Source organism: Anoplolepis gracilipes, chromosome 6 (assembly GCF_047496725.1).
Source record: "Anoplolepis gracilipes chromosome 6, ASM4749672v1, whole genome shotgun sequence".
Lineage (NCBI taxonomy): Eukaryota > Metazoa > Arthropoda > Insecta > Hymenoptera > Formicidae > Anoplolepis > Anoplolepis gracilipes.
The window spans coordinates 10,328,999-10,341,577 of NC_132975.1; the positions used below are offsets into that span (position 1 = coordinate 10,328,999).

General features: G+C 27.0%; 1 protein-coding gene across 1 annotated transcript; it reads right to left on the reverse strand.

Moving 5' to 3' along the window:
* Window positions 1-471: 471 nt before the first annotated feature.
* Window positions 472-6,870, reverse strand: LOC140666448 (uncharacterized). Its single transcript, XM_072893620.1, has 6 exons — window positions 6,651-6,870; window positions 3,053-3,213; window positions 2,339-2,476; window positions 1,939-2,158; window positions 982-1,126; window positions 472-777 (listed from the first exon to the last, which is right to left on the reverse strand). Exons 1-6 carry the CDS (start codon window positions 6,739-6,741, stop codon window positions 582-584), a joined length of 951 nt encoding a protein of 316 aa, XP_072749721.1. The 5' UTR covers window positions 6,742-6,870; the 3' UTR covers window positions 472-581.
* Between the last annotated feature and the right edge of the window lie 5,709 nt (window positions 6,871-12,579).

Consider the following 12,579-nt stretch of genomic DNA (forward strand, 5'->3'; position numbering starts at 1 on the left):
GTCACACCGATTAGAAACAATGCCTGTAATTCTACAAATTTTAAATTTTTTATTATTTTATCTCTATACTAGTAAATTTCTAACGTGAAAGAAAGTTTAAGAAAACTTACAATTAGTTATTTCGGCGTTTCATATAATGTGTCAATCCCGATAGTAAATCAATATTTCTATCAATATTATTAAATAATGTAATTATTATAATATTATTTTTATGTGATTTATTTCTGTTAAGTGGCATAATTAAATTATTAATATAAGATATAAAATCATCGATATGAAAATTTGATAAAAAAAGGTTAGATTTATTTACAAAATTTATTTACTGTAAGGATTAAAATATCTGAAATATACAAACATATAATTTATTTATAATAATTGCTATAGAATGCATAATTTTCAAAAATGCATGTCAATACATTCTTAAGATATAATTAAGATATTCATTATTTTTTATAATAATTCTTTGTCTAATTCTTTATAAATAGTAATGTAAATAATAATAAATTCTGCTATCGATTTGACTTCTATTGTCTTAATATAAGATTTATTTATTATTATTTTTTTTATCCACAGATATGCGGTTAGCTATTCTCGTCACTGACAGTACGTAAAAGTTTCAAATCTTTGTGTGCAGAAAATAGCTGGCTCAAAGCAGGAATATAGTAATCAGGATAAGTATCACTTTCTTTTTGTGCTTTTTCTAGAGAATCGTTTCCCGTACCGACAAGAAGTTTCTTAAATCCACACATAGAGGCAAATCTCATGTCTTGATGAACCCTACATTTATATGTACGAATTAATAATTAATAATTAAATTTTTTTTAGATAGATGTTCAAATAATAATATAGATGTGTAACACATATGTATGTATAAATAAATATATATTTTTTATAGAGTAATAAAACTTGTTAATAGTGTAAACGTCAAAAAGAAAAAATAAGTATAATAAATTGAAAAATTTTATTATTATATTTACTCACGAGTCACCGATGAATAAACATCTTTGTGGATCGGTCACATTGCATTTATCTAAAATGTAATCTTTTAAAGTTGAGCTAGGTTTGCCACATGAAATCGAACTTTTTCCGGTTTGTGTACTGATAAGACGCACAAACGGTCCAACACCTAGTAATAAGAAAAAAAAGAAAAGATTATATATCAATATAATTTTACAAATATTCTTCAAAACATTTTCCTATGCCACATGTACGTGTGTTTACTTTGTATATTCCGTTGTATACAGAGTGTCTCATAATTGACGAAGAACCTGTTATTAGTAGATTCTTGAGATCATTTGAAGACGATTTTTCCTAAGCGATAACGTCAAGACATCAATAATTTCTGAGTTATAAGTGATTGAAAAAAGGATGCTTTTCATAAACTAAACTTTTTGGAGTTAAAAGATAACTAAAATTATCATACAGTCTTCAGTTAATTTCAAATAGAGTTTACTCTAACAAAATTTAAATTTAAAGCTTAATTAAAAAGATATACGATGAACAAAAATTGAAAATTTGCAAAAAATTATGACGTCTCTTGACAATTTCGCTGAAGAAAAATCATTTTAAAATGATTTCAAGAATCTACCATCAGCATGTTTTTCGCTAATTACGGGACACCCTATTATAATATAACCTCTCATATATATATATATATATATATATATATATATATATATATATATATATATATAGTATAATAAAACCTCTCATATATATATATATATAATATTATACATAATATTATGTATAATATTACATATAATATTAATTATTCTTTTCTTTATAAATGAGAAGCAAGTGCTTTTTTATGTTAAGAAATGTGCGTAATTATAAGAATTATAAATTTGTAATTAATAAATAATGTAAATATTTTAAATATTTTGATGTTAAAAAAGTGCATGTTTATATTATTTATAATATTATCAATATACTCACCTAAGATTTTTACTTTAGAATTATTTACTGATTCTATGTATATCCATTCTTCCGTTCCTCCTGATAGAAACAATACTTCTTTACGTTCGAGACATGATATGGCTAAAGCTAGTTTTGACCAATTGCATCTGCTATCGAAATCCAAAATTACAGCTTTAATCGATGGCCGATCCAAGATGTCCTTTACGGTCGAAGCAGGTTTTTTATCGTAAACTTTTGGCTACGTAATAAAAATTTAATCTATTATCAATTTTACATGGTTTTATCTAAATCAGAATTTTCGCATTGATAAAAAGTTAGTTTTCAAATGTATTGTTGACTTTATATTACTTATATGAAACTTATTAATTATATCGGAAAATTTTAAAAAGAGAAAGAGTTATTTCATTTATTTACTCACTTCCTTTTTTGTTATTTGTATTCCGGCTTTTTCTAAAGCGTTCCGCGATTCATCCGAAACAATAGCGAAAACTTCGTCGTGAAAATGGATCTTATTCAAATACCAGATCATCACTTTGACGATATTAATAACATTGTCCTGTAACGTTAGCGTTTCTATTAATTTTTGATTTTTAAAAATACTAATTTTGATATTTTTTTACATTATATCAGTAGTATCTCGCATATTATATATTCATATATTAATATCACTTTTTTACAATAAAACTGCCTTGAAATCTTAAAAATGAATGACATACATATTATTAGTGTCATTTTAGTATTACTGCGACTAATGAACTGAATATTTATCTATTATTGAATAATAAAATTGAGATATGTATTTTAGTACACATATGCATTATAATTTTTGAAATTATACTATTATTATATATCGGTACCTTATTGAATTGTACATGAATTACATAAATTAATTATGAATATAAAAGCTAATTGGATATAATAATAATAAGTAAGTTTCAAGAATTTATTTTTGATATGTCCACAAATTTATCTTATATGTCTACACATACAAAACATTATAATAGTTATGCGAAACACAAACTTTTAAATAGAAAGATTCATAACAAGAGAAAGAGATTCGTTGATTGGTATAAATTTTATATAAAACACAATCAAAATAATTATCAGATAAAACAGATGTTGCATTACTTACTGGATTTAAATTCAAACCAGCATCTCTAGCTCTGTCACAATAAGTTTGATCCGTATTCTCGCTATTATTTGTTACCAAATATATCTTTTTTCCCAATTTTTTCAATATTGCTAAAGATTCAAAAGCGCCTTTGATAGGATGATAAATATTCCACACGACTCCTGAGAAATACATATTATTAATTGCAATTTTTTTACATAATTTTAATTTAATTTTTTACATAACTTTATATTAAAAATAAGATGTAATTATAAGTATACAGGATGTCCGGTAAAGATTGAATCAACGTTTGTGAGCAGGTAAAGCGCATTAAACTGAACAGAAAAGTCCTTTACCATTTTGCGATTTTTGCAATAATTATTGAGAAATTAATTAAAAAATATCGACCAATTCGTGCGAGTATTAACACGTGACAAGAAAAGCCAGCCCGCTGTCACGCGGTTGCTAGTCGCACGCATATAGTCCAGTAAATATAGACTTTGAAAATGAATTAATTGTAAGTGGTACTTTCTTTTCGCCAAAATGTTAGGAAGGTGATTAGAAATAAAATGTGTATGTTTGAGACTCGCGACTAGTTTCGGAAAGTTGTAAAAAAAAGACATAAAGATGAGAAAAACAGGTTTTTCGCATGTGCAACGAAACGTATACATTTTACAAAAAAAAGTTTCAAATGAAAAATGTAGGTTTTGAAAAGATCTACAAAATGAGCCGCAACAAGTTAAAATCGGTTCACGCGGTTAGTTGCAAAAAAATTAAAACCGTCAAAATAGGTCTTTTTTCACTTATTTATTACTCATAAAGATTTGACGATGACTTTAAAAATGTGGTACGATGTAGGCCGTAAAACGTTAATTTATTACTGAGATAATGTAAGTGTCAGCAGTTTAAAGATGCAAATTTGATATCACGTATGTACGTGCGAGGCAGCGGATAGCGTCGAGCGTCGCTTCCCCCACTCCATCGCTATACGCGTTTTCCTCGTACGTCGCAATTTTATAACATTGCATAACTTAAACTTTTAAAGTTATAGATTTGAAAATTTAGAAACACTAAATTCAACTCTTCTGCTGGACTTGGTGCTAGTTTCAGCTCTTAATGTTAACAATTAGAGCTACAGTGAATTTAAAAAAAAAGAAGTTATTTCGGTTGTAAATAGAGGTAGAATAAATTTTTCTTTTTTTAAATTTGTGTAAAAATAAAGGCTATCGATTAGTTTTTACGCCAATTCTCTATGATAAAAATTAAAAGAGTTATTCCATTTGTTAAGAAGAAAAAAACGTACCTACTTTTTGCAGCCAGATAATTTAAATTATAAAAATCGCTTTGTTTCAAATTGTACATGATAGTACAACTCTTAAAGAATAAAAAGCACCCAAGTTCGTTACTGTGCCACTTGCTAAAGCTGAAGAAATTAATTTTTTCGGAGACGAGTTTTTAACAAACAAATAGCTTTTTGCAAAAACTAATAAAGATTTCGGGCTAAAATTTTACACACTTTTTTATCATCGCGAGACCCATATCGTACCACATTTTTAAAGTCATCATCAAATCTCTCTTTATGCGTAATAAATAAGTGAAAAAAGGCCTATTTTGACGGTTTTAATTTTTTTGCAACTAAACGCGTGAACCGATTTTAACTTGTTGCGGCTCATTTTGTAGATCTTTTCAAAACCTACATTTTTCATTTGAAACTTTTTTTTGTAAAATATATACGTTTTGTTGCACATGCGAAAAACCTGTTTTTTTCATCTTTATGTCTTTTTTTTACAACTTTCCGAAACTAGTCGCGAGTCTCCTAACATTTTGATGAAAAGAAAGTGCCGCTTACAATTAGTTCATTTTCAAAGTCTATATTTACTGGACTATATGCGTGCGACTAGCAACCGCGTGACAGCGAGCTGGCTTTTCTTGCTACGTGTTAATACTCGCACGAATTGGTCGATATTTTTTAATTAATTTCTCAATAATTATTGCAAAAATCGCAAAATGATAAAAGACTTTTCTGTTCAGTTTAATGCACTTTACCTGCTCACGAACGTTGATTCAATCTTTACCGAAAAAAAAAAAATATATATATATATACACAGGTGTGTGTATATAACAGTGATGAAAACCTACATTTGAAGCACAATTCAAAACGATAATAATAATATGATTGAATGTTCAACTTTTGATAACATCGCAGACATCCAAATATTTGTCCAGTATTTGTATTTTATGTTATTTAACCGTATTTACATTTATATTTTATAGAATCTATTATACAGGATACTTTTTACATTTAAATATCTATGTTTTTATGACGATATTTTTGAAACATGTATAAGAAAGAAATTAAAATTTGATTCGAAGGAAAATGGATATTATGATAAGACAGAAATTTTTATCGATATCTTTTCTTAACATTCAACAGTTGTTTACATTTTAATCTCTACAATCTTAATCTTAGACTGATTTAACAGAGGAAATTGTTTTTATGTGAAAAAAATGGAAAAATATAAAATTCTCATGTGTATGCGAATATGTAGATATTTCGAGAAAGTAAATATTTACGACAAAATCATTTTTTATTAACTTGAATATATTTTTGAATTTGACAAATAAATGTTTTTTTTATATATTATTCCTAAATTGTCAGTCCACTGTATGTATATCAATCGTACGTCTCTTTCTATGACATTATCTTGATAAGCAGGGATTACAGAGATAATGTTATAAGTTTTAAACGAGTAATAAATTGTGACACAATCAGTTGAGATCACATGTTCTTGCATTACAATCAGAGATTAGAAAATATTCTATTTAAAATGTATTAAAATTAAACAATTAAAAAATTTTTGCATATTACATTCCTTATTTCTTATTTAATGGATTGATCGTAATATAAGAATTTTTTTAAATCTTATTACAATACTTAATTATTTTTGCAAAGATTCTCTTAAGAAGAATCTAATTTGTTTAATAATTCTATAATAGCAGAAAATAATACGAAAATAAGAAAGAATTTGACACGCGCAGAACTATTTTTTCAAAAATGTAAATAATTTTCAAATATAAAAAAATGTATTTATAATATCTTGTTTATTACAATATTCATCAAATAATTTTTTTTAATATTATCAAAAATAGCAAACATTACAGATGTTTAAGTTAGATAAAACTACACACACACATATACAGAGTGTCTCAGAATTCGTGGACACGGAGTGTACAATGTGATTGTTCGTGTCAAAAGAAGCAACTTTTTCCTCAGCAAAAATTTCGAGGCATCAATAATTTCTTAGTTATAAGCAATTGAAAAAGACGGGTTTTTCGCAAACTGTGTGTGTGTGTGTGTGTGTGTGTGTATATTATATTATATATCAAAGTTTAGAAATATATAATCTTTAGTATAATCCTTTTTAATTATAATGTTTTCGCTACAATGAACACACATTCTGTTAAGATTTTATAAATTTGACAAAAAATTTATTATCTCTAAAAATAATGTAGATAATTATAAATGAATTTTATATAGAATATTTCTACAGTTAATTCATGAAGTATGAAGTGTATTAAATTAAAGAGTATGAAAAATAGAACTTATTTCGTTACTTACCGTCGATGTCAGATAGAACTATGTCGAAAGACGTTAAAAACTCCTGCAATTTTTCAGCTGAAAACTGGCTAAGATCCTTGGTCTTTTGCATGGTGAACTGCTTGTGTATAAACACGTTCGACAGTGATGTTATTTTCTCTCTAAAGTATCTGCAGTTCTAGTTTTGTTAACAAATCTTATTTTACGCGCGATGTGAAGCTTTCTGATACGGTCGAGTTTTGGAGACTGCTTTTAAAGACTAGCGGCCGCATTATCTAAACGATTATCAAAACAGCACAAGTATAAAGAGATAATTGAGTATTCATTTTGATAGCATCGCAGACACGTCCAAACATCATCAAAATTTATAAGTAACGTTGTTTTGCGAAATATACATTTATATTTATTTGCATGGCGTCAAAGATGTATCCTGACATCATAAGAAAATAAATAATCTTTTTAACGTAAAGCAAGTCAAAGTTTTACTTGTGTATACTATAGTATATAGAGCAAGGCTATATCAATGCTCTGTATGAACAATAAACTTTGGTATGTGCAAAACATATAAAAACATTAAGACACATATTGTGTGTTGTTAAGGCCGCCGCACACACTTTTACATAACGCATAGTGCATATACATAAGGAAACTGATTGATCTATAAACACATGCATAATGAATTCAACCAATCGAATTCCTTATGTATATGCATTATGCGTTATGTAAGTATGTGTGGCGGCCTTTAAAATAAGATTTAATTGAAATGATAATAGATAAGAATTCTGTTAGATGATTAAGATATAATGAAACTTTTTATAAAATCGTGAACATTAAGAAGAGTACAAAAGGCATAAAGAGCTAATAAAATAATAAATTAAACAAATAATTAATATATTAATATATGATATCCAAAATTATGTCTTATTACAAAGAAAACAATGAATTATATAAATTATTAAAGAATTTAGTAATAAAATGTGGTTTCAGTTTAATTTTTCAAGCCAACTTTAGCGCAAATAACATACAAAAAGGTATAAACACTGCAAGATTACAATATAAATCAATCTATATAAAGTTCAACATTAAAAAATCAAGAAATATTTTTGAATGTAATTATTTACGGTGAAGATGCCTTGAAAAATGAAGCCGAAACGTCCGCATTTTATTACTAGATTCTTTAATAATTTTGTATAATTCATTGTTTTCTTTGTAATAAAACATAATCTTGGTTATCATATTAATATATTAATTATTTGTTTAATTTATTATCTTATTAGCTCTTTATGCCATTTGTACCTTTCTTAATGTTTTGTTATATGCTGCTTATATTTTTATATTTGATAATGTTTTTGAAAAATATAAATCTCTTGTTTGTAAATATTGTCAGAACGGATTTGCAGTTTCAACGATTAGGAAAAAAATAATAATTAAGAAAATCCTAATATATATTATTGAAATTTTGATTATTATATAATTGATATTAAAATTAAAAAATATGATTCTTGCTGTTTAGAGATAAGGTAAATTAACATAAATCGCGCAAACGCTTTTGTGGGTTAATAGAATTTCAATTTATTAAGTTTCTTTTCCCTATAGCGCCGTCAGTGTCTTGATTCTCATTTACAAAGGTATTATATAGCCGTAGCGGTAGTAACTAATAATCAGTAATATAATAATAAATCGTAATAATCGGTGATCAAGAATAATAATGACAATTGATGACAATGATGATAAAGATAATAATAATGGTAATAATATTAATAATATTAATAATAATAATAATAATAATAAAATAATAATAATAATAATAATCAATAGCGATACATTATGAACAATCGCATCGTACATTTAATCATCGTCTTCGTCGTCTTCCGACATACAGAAACCATTATCAGTTTTGTCCGCTCGTTTGAATTTTTATCGAAAAAAAAATAAAATTATGTTGTACGTACGTATTCACACACACACAGCGATAAGAGAAATGACTTAACTGCAAAATTATTTATCCTGACTAGACAAGGTGAACCCCATTATACTCTTACACGCGATACGCCGCACAGCAATTCGTAGGCTATCGGATTAACATTGTACACGTACATAGAAACATTCGTCGCACAACAAGCGTGGTAGCACAGAGAACCTCGTCATGATCGATGGTTCGATTAAGGATGTGTCTCTAATCAATATAATTCCCTAAAATATTCTTAAAATTTTTAATAAAATATCTATACAAAATTATAGACAGGGAATTTCTTAACATGTATTATTTTTTCAATGACGAACACAAAAAGAAGAAACACAAAAACAAGTTTTATATATATATATATATTGTACATATGAAATATTCCGTCAACCTATTTAAAAGATTAATTTAATGATAAAAAGTTTGCAAATATATCTTTTTATTTCTTTGAAGCTTTTTAATCTAACTTATTAAAATGTATGAAATATATCTCAAGATATATCCATAAATAATATAGTATTACTTGCAATTTTTTATGAAAATTTTTGAGAGGAGCTGTAACTAATATTTCAATGATAAATTTTATCTTAAATGAAATTGCATATTTATCAGTCAAACCTAAAAATACTGAATTTTTATGAAACGCGATATATTTTTGCATTAGAATAACGATGGTAATAAAAAAAACTGAAAACTTTGCTACACACAGATTGAAAACAATGCTTTCTTTTTATATTTTTTTATACCGTATCTATCAATCTCAACGTGTTTTTCTCATCGATTGACAACGATCACGACATGCTCTCTCATAGAATTCCCATTATTTTGTGAATCCACACACACACATACACACACACACACACACATACAAGATTTTCATTTTTTATGAAAATCGCTCAACGCTTCAAGCTCGCGACCGTTTGTTTCCTGCCAACGCAGTTATACGATATGGCCATTTTAAGTGACCGGGGATATTTTGTTCACACGAAAAAACTCGCGTGACGTAGGGAGAGATGGGATAAGGGAGGAAGCTTGATAGACCGATTAACTGATAAAGATTTTTAATAGTAATATGACGAATAATTAACGGTAATCAAACTAATCATAAATGTAAAGATCATTTCGTCATAATCACATAATTGTATTATTCTTAAATTTTTAATGATAGAAAACAATTTGTTATATATATATATATATATATATATATATATATATATATATATATATTATATACACAAATTGTCTACAATTAATTATTTTAATTTAAAATAAATATAATTATGTATATTAGCTTATAATAATTCAAATGCTCGATTCTTTATAATTCAATTTATAATGAAATTCTGTAATGAAATTAGTTACATTTTTATCTTTTTTTTTAAAAACATATCTCTCTTTATTATATTTTCATTGAAATATAATGTTTTTACCAGTGATATCTTTAAAAGGAATCAGTTTCACGCAAGTACCAACACTACATTATTTAGATAAAGTGCACCTATGCAAAATTGGTGCACACAGACGCAGCAATGTCTTTGAATATTCCTTCGTTTTTATTTATATAACTGTCTATGACGACCATGACATTTTGATATAGTACAGACTATAAAACAACAATGCATGTGCTATTTGTTCTGCTTTACACAGGGAGAGGCTGACTCTCTGCAATGTTTAAAAAGAAGAGTTTATATATTTCCTTAATACAAATATATTACATTATATCTTCCTAGTGGAATAATCGGTCAAAATTTGCTATTGAGTTATGCAAAATTTATAGTAGATATATTTTTATCAATTTTTTTGTATACGTTTCCAGATAACTATATTTCAAGTTGTATTTTTGTAAATATTGTATTAACGAAAAAATAGAATTGCTACATAAATAAATTATTTGCATATTTATTTTTTTTTTTAGAGAGATTAAAAATTTTTAATAAAATTGAAAATATCAGTTTGCAGTAATTTTAGCATTATAAGCGATTATGCATATTCGTATATAATATTTACTGATCACTATTAATTTTTATCACTTAACTGATATTAGTTTTTATCGCGCAACTGATTTTGACTTTTAGCTTATTATGTTTAGGTACTGCGTAGACTATAAAGCATCATAAATTTTAAAAAATAAGATTTAGATTTTTAATTTGTACTTATACATCTTGATTATTACTTAAAAAATTTAAGATGGGTATTTTATCATTCTAGACAGGAGATATGGAATGCGTAATAGTGGAATAATTCGTGCAAGAAAAAGATAATTTATATCTTTGCATATTGTTGTTCTGTTAAATTAGTATAAAACTCGTCCTTGTAATGAATTATGCAGGTATTAAACTGTTCACGTTTGTTGAATTATTAAAATACATAATCTCTGCAATGATAGTTGCTCACGATACGAAGTAAGCACTGTGTGCAGCGAGATAACCAATTAGTATCGCGAAAAATAGATAATGAATCGATTTGACTTTATATACCCTTTTAAAAAGAGAAACAAAGCATATTAAAAATGCTAGTAGCATTATTTAAGTTTGTTTCGCGTATTGCCTCCTCGGAAAAAATTCTTTTGTATTTGTATTGAGCTATATTAACATTCAATATGAAGTTTTTTAATAATCTAATTTAATAAGATTTTTCAACCTTGAATTATTAGTTTTGAAACGGTAATAATAGATGATATTAATAATTTTATATATATATATATATATATAGTTATATAAACAAATTTTAATTAAATAATGAACAATGCTTTCTGTATGATATTATGCGTTAAATCATTTAGTGACAATATAACTTCAACTTATAAATAATGTTACAATCTAACAAAAAATATATCAGTGACAATTTAGTGTTTTATTCAGAGCATTAATTATATGTTCTGTAAAATTTACAAAATATAAATACCGTGAAGCGGTAATATTGTGATATTCTTATATCAATCTGCTTCCCGGTTTCCCCCGAGGAGATAACGATAGTTTTTATACCCTGCTCAATGTTTTAACTTAATACGAAAAGCGGCGATATATTAGACTCGGCAGTGACGATAATGCCAACCACTACTAAGTAATCTCGCTGTATAATAGATGACACGATCATTCCCTATGTCGTCAGAATAATTAGGATATAACTTTCATATTTTTTTAAGAGTGTTAGACAAAGTTAATGTGAGAGAAATGTGAACGAGGATATATACTAGTTTCCGATAGTCGATTTCCTCGCATTCCACAACAAGCGCTTACTAGTAGTCGTTGTAGTAGTTATCTTTGGTATGGGTTTAGGCGTATCATCAACAATCAAATGCGCGCACACGCGCGCATGTAACAGTGCTTTTTAGTATCAATTAAATACAGTTATGAAAGTCCAAATGTTTTCAATTACTGTTAGCGACCTTTGACTTTCAAGACCGTTACCGATTGATAAAGCTTATTTCGTAATCATAATATGTAATGTTATCTGCATTAATAATGTTAAATATGAGAGGCACGCGTAAGCTTCCAATGAACTGTGCGAACGACTAGTTCAAGAGTTTATGGCAAGGTGAAAGATGAACGGCTCGGTTTCTCTCTTTGAAATGTATATATCTTCTTCATTCATACACACAAAACCGATCTTATCTTTTCTTAAAGGAATCTGTCTTCTCGTCTCATGCTATTTAATCCCCAAAGTGAATTAGTGGTTATAAAATATTTTGTTTGATTTTTATGTTAATGGTTATAGGCTATTATAGCCACAAAGATTGCATTTTATGTAGAAGATATTTTTGTAAAAATTGAGGAATTTTTGGAAAGCGATCTATTGACTCTATATTAAAAAGTATTGAATTCGCAAAGGTATTCGTCAAGTCCGTTTAAGGATATTAATTGTAAGTTCCGAGATACAGGGTAATGAACGAACATTATATACATATAGAGATTTACTATGATACGCGAATTTGGCTGTGTCTATCGCCGCCTTGATCTTAAATATCGATCTACCTACCTGACTGAT